The following is a 12,134-nucleotide window of genomic DNA, read 5'->3' as shown; positions in this document are numbered from 1 at the left end:
CTATCGTCCCGACTGGCTCTGACATTACTTCCCTCTTTGCTTCTGTTTCCCTTATCTGGTAGCCTCTCCTAACCCCTACAGGGGGCGACCAGCTGCGTTTCGTTCTGCACCTATTGCTGCAGAGGGAGACAGCCCCGGCGATCATCGAAACCCGGTGCCCACAGAGCCCGTTCCCGAACAACCTCCTGTTCCTCCTGGTGCTGATGTCGGCCCTTCTCAACCTTCCTCCTCCACCCGCCATCGTTACAGGACTACCATCCCCTCTGAAGCTACTCTAACCCGGCGGCCTGACGCCCCGACAAGTCTGTTGATGATGAAAGGCTGCCTCGGCAGTTTGTGGGCGGAGAGTATGGATCAAATGGGTGCCTCGCCTCCATTAGCCCAGATGGACAGGTTTTCGAAGTCCTGGGCGAAAGTAAGTACTCTTCTCCTTACACTGGGTAGTGGTCGGCCTTAACTGAGGGTTATATCTTTCCTCCAGACTCATGCAGAATCCCTAGTGTTGAACCAATCTTTCCACACCCTTCATCATGAAAACAAGGAACTCCAGGAGAGAGTCTCCGAATTAGAGTTGCAATTAAACGATCCCGCCCAAGCCAGTTATGCTTTGCGAGTGGAGATTCAGGCCCTAACCAACCAGACCGACCGGCAGAGGCGATCCCTGACGCAGATCAAAAATGAGCTCTAAGCCGCGAGAGAGGAGAGAGCTGCTTCTGAGGCGGGGTATCAGCAACAACTAGCCTATCAGGCTCAGGAACTACAGTCCAAGGATACTCTTCTGCAGGAGAGGGGCGAGATATTGGAGGTACAGGCAGCCCAACTGGAGACTCAAGCAGCTGAACTGAGGGCTCTGAAGGCAGAACTATCCCAGTCCCGAGCGGCTCTATCGGGAGTATCCACCGCCTTGACCGTCTATCAAGAAGGAGAGAAGGATCGTTGCCTGCGAAGTCAAATGTCCTACTTGACCTCCCCCGAATTTTTGTCCCAGGCTGGGGCACGCTTTGCTTCGACTGTGCCTTATACGGCGGCTGGAGTTATCAGGCAACTGCACGCACAGGGCTTCTTGGGCTCTATCCCCCCGACGGACTTCTTGAATCATGACCAAATCATTCAAGGCTTTCCGGATGAGATTTTTGCTCCTTTCAAATGATCTGTACTAGCCACTTAAACTGGGAAATTGTTACATGTACACATGTCTTTTCGAGCTTTCACTTAACTGCCCTACTGTCTCCATGCCCATCGTCGGATCCGGTCTACGTCCACAGAGCCAGCCCCCTCAAACTCGATAGGGCTGTAAGTAGTTAACACTCCAAGGTCGATCGGTTCCTTCCTTGAGCGTCCTGCAAATAATAGGCCCCTGATGCCAGCTTCTTGATGACTTTATATGGTCCGTCCCATCGTGGTGCTAGCTTCGTCACTTCCCCCAAGGGCTTCACCTGCTTCCAGACTAGATCTCCTTCTCCGAAGAAACGAGGGATCACCCTTCTATTATAGTTTTGCCTCATTCTCTGTCTATAGGCCTCCAACCAGGCCGCTGTTTGCTCACGAATTTCGCTGATGAAATCTAGCTCAGCCAGCCGTCGCTCTGCGTTCCCCTCATCATACATCATTCTTCTCGCAGACGGTATCCCGACCTCTAGAGGTACCACTGCTTCATTGCCATACACTAAATGGAAAGGTGTTAGACCTGTACTTTCCCGGGGTGTTGTACGATAGGCCCATAAAATGCTCGGCAGCTCGTCCACCCAACTGCCTCCCATGTGGTCCAGCTTGACTTTGAGCCCCCGCACTATTTCCCGGTTGACTACCTCTGTCTGACCATTGCTTTGCGAATGCGCCACCGAGGTGAAGGCCTGAGTTATGCCGAACCCCTTGCACCAATTTTGTATCTTGCGCCCTTGAAATTGTCTACCGTTGTCTGACACTAGTTTGTGAGGCAAGCCGAATCTGCAAAAGATGTTCTTCCATAAGAACTGGATCACCGCATCTTCGGTGATTTTAGCCAGAACTTCCGCTTCCACCCACTTGGAGAAGTAGTGCACTGCTACCAGCAAGAAACACCTTTGCCCCGTCGCCATTGGGAAAGGACCCACTATATCCATACCCCACTGGTCAAATGGGTCGGACACTATAGAAGTTCTCAGCAGCTCTGTAGGTCGGTGCGTCAGATTCTGGTACCTTTGGCATGACAGACAAGTATTCACCAGCTTCTGTGCGTCCTTCTGTAAGGTAGGCCAGAAATATCCAGCCAATAGCACTTTCCGAGCCAGCGTTCTTCCACCCGCGTGATTACCGCAGCACCCCAAGTGTATCTCCCGTAAGGCCTGATCCGCTTCTTCCATATTCAAGCACTTGAGCAGAGGTCTAGAGAAAGACCTTCTGTAGAGTTGATCTCCAATCATGATATAAGAATGGGCCTGTCTCCTGAGCATACGTGCCTCTTCTAGGTTGGCGGGTATAATCCCCTGCTGGAGGAAACTCATTATGGGCGCCCTCCAATCAATTACTCCTCCCTGATTATTTTGCAGGTCGATCTGAGCTATAAGGAAGGTCTGCGCTATAGATCTGTCAAGCACCCAAGTAGTCAGGGAGCTGGCCATTTTAGCTAGTTCATCTGCCCTTTCATTTTCAGCCCTTGGAATCTTGGTGACTGTGACCTCTTTAAAATCCTTCCTCATCTTCTCATAGGCTTCCTTGTAAACTTGCATCTTTTCGTTGTTTGCTTCGAAGTGTCCGGCCACCTGCTGAGTTACTAGCTACGAATCTGAATGTATTATGACTTTGCTCGCCCCCACATGCCGAGCTGCTTGCAGACCTACCAACAGGGCTTCATACTCGGCCTCATTGTTAGTGGCTCTAAAATTTAGCCGTACAGCCAGCTGCATAATATCTCCATGCGGAGATATCAGAAGCGCGCCTACACCACTTCCTCGATGGGTGGTTGATCCATCCACATAAATCTTCCAGACCTCCTCCGAGTCTGCTTGATAAACTTCTGTCAAGAAATCCGCCAGAGCTTGCGCTTTGATCGCGGTTCGGGGCTGATACTGTATATCATATTCCCCTAGCTCGGTCGCCCATTTGATAAGCCGACCCGCTACCTCCACTCTGGTGAGGGCTCGGCCCATAGTACTGTTTGTCAGGACGGTGATGGGATGCGCCAGAAAATACGGTCGGAGGCGCCGAGCCATTAGAACAAGTCCGTAAACCAACTTTTCTAGGGTTGTATACCGAGACTCAGCCCCCTTCAATAGATGACTGAAGAAATACACTGGCCGTTGTACATTGTCCTGCTCTTTAACCAGCACAGCCCCCACGGCCTCAGGGGTAGCTGACAAGTACACCCAAAGAGGCTCTCCCACAACGGGCTTAAACAACGACGGCAAGGATTCCAGGTACTGCTTTAGCTCCTCCAAGGCCTGCGTGCACTCCTCCGTCCACTGAAACTTGGCAGCCTTTCTAAGCACTTTGAAGAAAGGCGCAGCTCGATCTGCAGATCTGGAGATAAATCGGGATAGTGCTGTTATCCGGCCGACCAGCTTCTGTGTTTCCTTCAGATTCTGTGGGACCTGCATGTCACGAAGTGCTTGAACCTTCTCAGGATTGGCTTCTATCCCTCGCTCAGTCACCAAGTAGCCCAGAAACTTCCCTCCTCTGGCCCCGAACAAACATTTCAGGAGATTCAGCTTTACCCCATATTGCCTCAGAGTCTCACAGGTTTCTTCTACATCTTTTATCAGACTGGTCGCCAGGGGGGACTTGATCAGGATGTCATCAACATAGACTTCTACGTTCCGCCCGATCTGCCTCCGAAAAACCTTATCCATCATCCTTTGGTAGGTAGCTCCGGCGTTCCTGAGTCCAAACGGCATGACAGTATAACAAAAAGTACCATCAGCCGTTATGAAACTAACCTTCTCCTGATCCTCCTTAGCCAGAGGTATCTGGTGGTATCCCTGATAAGCGTCCATCATGCATATCCTCTCACAGCCGGCAGTTGAATCCACCACCTGATCAATCCGCGGGAGTGGGTAACAATCTTTGGGGGTGGCTTTGTTGAGGTCGCGAAAGTCTATGCACACCCTCCACTTGTTGTTGGGCTTCTTCACCAGTACGACGTTGGAAAGCCAGGATGGGAATTGCACCTCTCGAACATGTCCTGCCTTCCTGAGCTGATCCACTTAAGCCCGGATAATCTTATTTTGAGCGGTGGAGAAGTTTCTCTTCTTCTGCTTGACTGGCTTGGCCTCGGGTATAGTATGCAGCTTGTGCTCAGCTACTTCTGGTTTGACCCCGGGCAGTTCTTCCGGGGACCAAGCAAAGACGTCTCTGTTGCGGATCAGGCATTGTATCAGCTCCGCCTTCAGCCCCGGCGGCAGGTCGCTGGCAATGCGAGTGATGCTCTCAGCTCTGTCAGGATACAACTGAATATCTTCGCAGGAGACAGGCTCTTCCGCAATAGGCAGAGGCTCCTCCTGGATGGCTTGTACACCGCCATCCTGAGTCCGCCGGCTCTTGCGCGCCTCCACCCGGACCATATCGATGTAGCAACTTCGAGATACCTTCTGCTCTCCCTTGACCTCCCCGACTTGCTCGCGCGACCGGAAACTTGATCTTCTGGTGAAAAGTGGAGACGGCAGCCCGGAACTCATGCAGAGCTGGTCTTCCCAGGATGACATTGTAGGAGGAAGGCGAATCCACCACAATGAAGGTGCTCCTCCGCATGCGCACCAATGGCTCAGTACCCATGGAAATGGCCAGCTTGATCTGACCCACGGGTTTGACTTCATTACCTGTAAACCCATACAAGGAAGTGGCCACAGGTTGAAGCTCCGCGGCGTCGATCTGCATCTCCTCAAACGCAGCTCTGAACAAAATGTTGACCGAGCTCCCGGAATCCACAAAGACCCGAGTCACTCGGCTGTTAGCAATAACGGCCTTGATTATGAGGGCGTCGTCGTGGGGCAGTTCCAGACCCTCCAGGTCTTGAGGCCCAAAGCTAATAACAGGGTCGGAGGCCTGCTCGTTTCTGCATCCCACGGCTCCCACGTACAGCCGCCGAACGTGTGACTTACGGGTTCGGCCTGAGTCTCCGTCAGTGGGTCCTCCTGATATCATACCGATCTCTCGCACGGCAGCGTTGCCCCGGTTCTCCAGTTCTCCGGCATCTCCTCGATCTTCTCCGAGGCCAGCCTGATTAGATGGGCCGGCTAGGTCAGGTCGGGTCTGCCGAGCGCGCCCAGCTGCAGCCCGTTCTTCCTCCATTCTCTGTATTTGGGGCGCCAACACAGGGGGAGGCAAGCCCTGCTCCGCAGCTCGCCTGGAGTCACGGGCGAATTGGAAGCAGTTACCAAGATCATGCGTCCTGGATCGATGGTATGTGCAATATGACGCCCCCCTTGGGCCGGGCCTGGGCGCATGTACGGCTACGATTCGCGGAGCTGGTCTGACTCCCTGAGCGGGCTGGGGGGCAGGCCTGGGTTGAACACGCGGGAAGGGCTGGGCTGGCTGTGGTGCTCTTCTTTCAGGTCGGTTACCTGGAGCAACCGTCTTCTCAGCTTTCCGCCTAGCAGCCTGTGCTTCTTCCATCTTGATGTAGCAAGAAGCTTTCTCCACCATATCGTCAAAGCTTCGGGCAGAGTTTTTGATGAGGTCCCTGAAGAATTCCCCCTCTCGCAATCCATGGGAGAAGGCGCTCATCAATATTTCTGAGGTGGCGGAGGGGACGTCATTGGCCACCTGACTGAACCGGTTGATGTAGTTCCGCAAGGGATCGGTCGAATCCTGCTTGAGAGCAAAAAGACAGTGGTCGGTTTTTTGATACTTACGACTACTGGCGAAGCGCGTAGGAAGGCCGTTTTGAAATCCACGAAGCGATTGATGGACTCTGGAGGTAATCCATCGAACCACTTTTGGATTGATGGATATGCGCCGAGAATGGTACCTTGTCATCCGGATCTTCAAGTAGATCTCCAGCAGGGATTATAGCTTTTCCCTTCCCTGAATCCCGAGGTGGGTGTAAAGAGCTTTCCGCCACTGATGTCGGCGGTTCCTCCTTCTTCGGGCTGTGCGCACGGGGTTCGGCTCGATGATAGTTGCGGCGGGGCTCCCGGAATGAAGTACGAGGGAGTTCTTCCTGCTGCTTCCTCTTTGAGCCCCTGTCGGAGGCAGGAGCTGGTTCCTTAGACGCTTCGGGCGCCAAGCGAGGTCGCGAAACTGTTCCTTGCTTTTCAGAGGCGGCTTGCCTTCTAACTTCCTTGAAGAGCTCGTACTCCCCCGCGGTCATGGTTACGTTGATCCTCCTGCTAGAGCTACGGCCCGAGTCCTCCATCTTCACGCTCCGGATCAGGCTGTTGTGTTCCCACAGACGGCGCCAAATTTGATCCCGTCCGGAGGCTGAGTCGGACGGAGGTCGGTCGAGGTGTCCCGATGGTTGACGGAAGGTCGTAGAAGATGATTCGACTCCCACGGGTGGCTGACGCTGCTGCAGGACCCTGCGCACACTCAGACGATCTCCCCTTTCACGTTAGAGACCGAAACCCAGGGAAAAAGTCCCCGGATCAGGCCCTCCGACGCTCAAGTCAGGTCCTTTTTCCCCAGAAAGAACAGAGAGAAGCAGAAGGAAAGACAGTTGTGGAAAAAAGTGACGAGAGAGTGTGTGCACGTACCTGCATACGAGGAATTTCTCGCCTTTTATGCCCCCCCCCCTTCTGGAGCCTGCCATCCTGTCAGAAAAAACGTTAGCCGCTGGGCTTTGTCGCCTAGTTCTGGACACCTGTCGTGCTGCGTGCTATTTGTCGCGCAAGCATCTTTCCGTTTAGGAACCTCTGCCTTCGTACATGATTTTGTCCTGTAGTGGGGGACAGCTGGTAGGCTTCTACTGGTTATGAGGGCATCTTTTCGTCTTAGGGACCTCCACCTTCGCCCGCGTCGTTGATATGTAATGATTCTCCTTGACGGACCGTTGAGGTTCTCCGCACCCGTGCTACACAGCTCCTCCGATCCACTGTGACCTGCCCCGGCCTGCACCCGTGGTTTGCATTTCCGGGCCTCCAACTCGCAGATCTGCAGCCCCAACTGTCTAAACACATCTACGCTGATCTTCAACCTGCGCCTAGCGCTTTATACTTCCTGGCCCTCAACCGCAGGTCTGTAGCTCGGGCTGCTTCCAATCAGCTCTGCCGCTTCCGACCCGTCGGCCTATACTTCCAGTTCTTGGCCTCTGCTTAGCTCTGCCGATCCCGACTTGCATCCTGCGCTTTGTACTTCCTGGCCCTCAACCGCAGGTCTGTAGCTCGGGCTGCTTCCGATCAGCTCTGCCGCTTCCGACCCGTCAGCCTGTGTGCCGCCTGATGTCTTCCCTCGCCTTCCGACTATTTTGCCCCCTTGATCGATCAGCCTGCCTGACTTCTGACTATCGCACCTACTCGCCTTTAACCGCCCCGTCAGCCTAACCATTGACTGCCACATCACCTTGACTATTGACCACCACGTCCTCCCGACTTTTGACCACCATATGGTCTTGACTTTTCTAACCCTTTCCTCTTGGGCCCTCCATGATCAACCGTATCAACTACTAACCATTAGTGAGGGAGATTATGATATATTATTTAATCATGTATCATGTATTGATAGTCTCATTCTTCTGCATTCAAATCGAATATCAAATTCTCCATTAAATTTGGATGAAAGTATCATCCCTACCAGTACCAACTGAGAATTGTTCATTGAATATAACTTTCAACCGCCATTGCGCTTGATAATATTATAAATATCCTCACGAATAATCGAATTTGGATTTGTTAAATTATAACGTGAAAGCAGGGCTCGATTCTCCGAAGAAATAATCCCAGATAAAATCACTCCCAGATACCGCAGGCATGAAGGGGTGAGCGTATCATCACCTTTTTTGGCCAATTGATAATATTATAAATACAGAGCATTAATTCTTGTTTCAAAGGCCAGATCATAGAGCAGAGTAACTTGTTTCTACTGCCATGGCATCCTCCTCCTCTCTCACCTTCACCGTTCGCCGGCGAGAGGCCGTTCTGGTGGCGCCTGCAGAGGCCACCCCTCGCGAGTTCAAGCGCCTCTCCGACGTGCACGACCTCCACGTCCCGGTCATCCAATTCTACCACGACCACCCTTCCATGGCAGGGCAAGACCCTTGCATGGTGATCCGGGAAGCCTTGGCCGGGGCTCTCGTCTTCTACTACCCCTTCGCCGGCCGGATCAGGGAGACGGAGGGAAGGAAGCTGGTGGTGGAGTGCACCGGGGAGGGCGTGCTGTTCATCGAGGCTGACGCTGACGTCCGTCTCGATCAGTTCGGCGATGCCCTGCAGCAGCCGTTCCCCTGTTTGGAGAAGCTCCTCTGGAACGTCCCTGGATCGGATGGCGTCCTCCATTGCCCGTTGCTGTTGATTCAGGTGACGCGGTTGCTGTGCGGCGGCTTCGTCTTCGCGCTCCGCCACAGCCACACCATGTCCGACGGTTCCGGCAGCGTTCAGTTCATGAACGCCGTGGCGGAGCTGGTTCGAGGGGCGGCCAGCCCTTCCTTAGCTCCGGTCTGGTCGCGTGAGCTATTGGAGGCGCGACACCCTCCCCGAGTCACCTGCGTCCACCGAGAGTATGAAGACGTCCCCGGCACCATCGTCTCATTCGACGACATGGTACACCGTTCCTTCTTCTTCGGCAAGGCCGAGGTGGCCGCCCTCCGGTGCCGCGTTCCGGAGCACCTCCGGAACAGCTCCACCTTCGAGATCCTCACTGCCTTCATCTGGAAGTGCCGCACCGTCGCCATCGGAGCCAACGCCGAGGAGGAGGTCCGGATCATCTTTGTCGTGAACGCTCGAGGCAAATCCGGCCTCGGCCTCCCTGCAGGGTACTACAGGAACGCCTTCGCTTTGCCGGCGGCGGTGTCCACGGCTGGAAAGCTGTCCAGCAACCCCATCGGGTACGCGCTGGACCTGGTAAAGAAAGCCAAGTCGGCGGTGAGCGACGAGTACATGAGGTCGCTGGCGGACTTGATGGCGTTCCGCGGGCGGCCGCACTTCACGGTGGTGCGGTCGTACGTGGTCTCCGACGTGACTCGGTTAGGGTTCAGAGACGTTGATTTCGGGTGGGGGAAAGCGGCGTACGGAGGCCCAGCGAAGGGCGGAGTCGGAGCCATTCCTGGATTGTCAAGCTTCTACGTATCTATGAAAAATAGCAAGGGTGAGGAGGGAATCGTCGTCCCAGTGTGTTTACTGGCCCCTGTCCATGTTTACTGGCCCCTGCCATGGACAAGTTCACACAAGAAGTGGCAAGTGGCAAAAAAAAAAGGCGATATCGCTCGCCCCAGCGCTCCCGTCATACCACGCTCAAGGTCTTCACGAAGGAGGTAAATCACCATAGCCGGAGAAGTTAGTGTGCAGTAGTGGAAAGAGGTGCACAGAAGTTCACACAAGAAGTGCACAACCTGATGGAGGAGGTCGACGATAAGGACGCAACGGAGCAACAGTCGCAGGGCGGGGCGCCAACATTGTCTCTAAAGTCTAAAATTTGATTTCCATATTAAATGATATTAATATGTAATCTTTGAACTCACCAATAAAAATAAAGTTTAAGCTCGTTACTTTGTTATTTAAGGGTGCTTTTGGTAAGTTATCATATATAATTTTGATTATGTGATTATCAAGCAATAGCATAATCAATCATATATAATTTTGATTACGTGATTATCAAGTAATAGCATAACCAAGATTATGGGGAATAAAACATAATCAAATGTTGTTTGGCGCAACAAAAACTTGTTTGTTTGAAGGTTTTAATGAATACTCTAGTTTAATATTTTACTGTATTATCCTAAATTACAAAACAAACTATACATAATAATAATAATAATAATAATAATAATAATAATATTATTATTATTATTATTATTATTATTATTATTATTATTTAATTTTTTAATATTTTTTTTACTTTTCTTTTTCCTGTATATCTGTTTACGTTTTTATGTGTTTTTTTTAAATTTTTTTTAATGTTTTTATATTTTTATTTTTTTAACATTTTTATTTTTTTATTTTTTTATTTTTTTAATTTTTTATTTTTTTTACTTTTTTTTAATTTTATTTTTATTTATTTATTTTTAAAAAAAATCTATATTTTTTAAAATTTTTAATTTTTAATTTTTTTTAATTCTTAATTTTTTAAATTTTTAAATTTTTAAAATTTTAAATTGTTTATTTTTTAATTTAAAATTTAAAATTTTATTTTTTAAAAAAAATATTCATTTTTTAACATTTTTTGTTAATTTTTTTACATTTTTTAAATATTTTTTTTACTTTTTTTCTCTTTTTTCACATTTTTTTTATCGGAGGATATTTTTGGTAAAAAAAATTCGTTAACCCCGGAATTAAGAAAAACGTTAGTTTTATGAGGTTTTCCGATTCCAGGTTGCATGACCCTTTTGCTGACATGTCGGGCATGAAACATTACTCGAAAATCATTGATTACCTAAACCAAATAGGATTTTCATTGATAACCTTGGATGGATAACCAAGATTATCAAGGATACCTTTCAACCAAACACACCCTAACAATTTATTTCTCCCAATATCCCTTTCCAACGGAGGATTCTTGAGATTGATGGGGGTATTTGGTTTTTTTCTAGGAATAAGAATCGGAATGGAAATCATTGTATTGTAGAATGAGAATGAGTATGAGCATATATAGATATTACACTTAAAAGTAATGTTTGGTTAGTTGTATATTTTCTATCAGAATAAATCAAAATTTTCTTTTTTACCCTTAAAGGAAAATAAGAGAAAAAATTAGATGTGAGAGAAAGATGAATATGAGAGAAAAATATGATAAAAGAGAATGATGAGAGAGAATGTATGATGAGAGAGAAAGTGTGATGAGAAAGAATGAAGAGAGAGAAAATGTGATAAGAGAGTGTGATAGAAGAGAGCATGATGAGAGAAGATGAGAGAGAAAATATGATGTGAGAAAAAGTATGATGGAAGAGGATGAAGAGAGAGAAAATGTAATGAGAAAAAAATGAGGAGAGAGAGTATGATGAGAGACATTGAGGAGAGAGAAAGTATGGTGAGAGAGAAAGTATGATGAGAGAGAAAGTATGATGAGAAAAAAAAAGAACTGTGAGCATGATGAGAGAGATTGTATGATGAGATAGAAAGTATGTTGAGGAGAAAAAAGGAGAGAATGTGACAAGAGAGATTGAGAAGAGAGAAAGTGTTATGAGAAAAAAAAAAGAGTGTGATGGGAGAGATTGAGGAGAGAGAAAATACGATGGGAGAGAGAGAGAATGATGAGAAAAAAAGAAGGAAGAGAGTGCGATGGAAGAGATTAAGGAAAGAGAAAATGTAATGAGAAAAAAAGAGGAAAGAGAGTGTGATAGGAGAGATTAAGGAGAGAGAAAGTGTATAATAAAATGATGAGAGAGAAAATATGATGAGAGAGAACAAGGAGAGAAGTGATATGAAAGAAAAAATAAATAAATATATTTTGATATTTGATATTAAGGGAGAAAAATTTAGTTTTAGGTCAAAGGTATTTTTGGAATAAGGGAATATTTTGATTGATGAAAATAGGATAATGATTAATTGAAGGAGAAGTACATGAGAATGAGTTATTACCCAATTTCAAGAATTCATTCCCTTATTTGTATTCTTATTCCTATAATCCAAAATTAACAATGATAATCAATGATTCACATTCTCATTTCCATTTCTTATTCCTATTCCTCTAAATCAAACACTCCGAGTGATATTTCTTAAAAAAAACGAAGAATTATAATTATTCTTATATTGTACGGTCAAAATTTAATAAACGAATGGAAAAGAGGAAGACAGACTTACGTGGTCGTTGGATAGAAGAAATGAGGAAGGAATGAGAGATTATGAGAGAAGAAAAAAAAATTAGAAGAAGAGAAAAATAATAGCTGGTATTGTTCGTGATAAAGGAGAGGATAAAAAAGACAGAAGAAAGCAACACTTAAAACAAAAGAATAATTACGAATGAAAATAATAAGTAGAGAAAAGAAATAACATAAAATTTTTAAATCATCTTATTATTAAAGTCAATAGGTTTATTTATATAAATTATCTAAAATAATAATAAAAAATTAA

At 47.8% G+C, this 12,134-nt stretch overlaps 1 protein-coding gene across 1 annotated transcript; it reads left to right on the top strand.

Moving 5' to 3' along the window:
• The first annotated feature begins 7,997 nt into the window (after positions 1-7,997).
• Positions 7,998-9,383, top strand: LOC121972619 (benzyl alcohol O-benzoyltransferase-like). The gene has a single exon (XM_042524271.1). It carries the CDS (start codon positions 7,998-8,000, stop codon positions 9,381-9,383), a length of 1,386 nt encoding a protein of 461 aa, XP_042380205.1.
• Positions 9,384-12,134: the final 2,751 nt, after the last annotated feature.

The sequence above is a fragment of the Zingiber officinale genome, chromosome 4A (assembly GCF_018446385.1).
Source record: "Zingiber officinale cultivar Zhangliang chromosome 4A, Zo_v1.1, whole genome shotgun sequence".
NCBI lineage: Eukaryota > Viridiplantae > Streptophyta > Magnoliopsida > Zingiberales > Zingiberaceae > Zingiber > Zingiber officinale.
The sequence above is the reverse complement of the archived record's forward strand: the minus strand, read 5'-3'. Positions and strand labels throughout refer to the sequence as shown.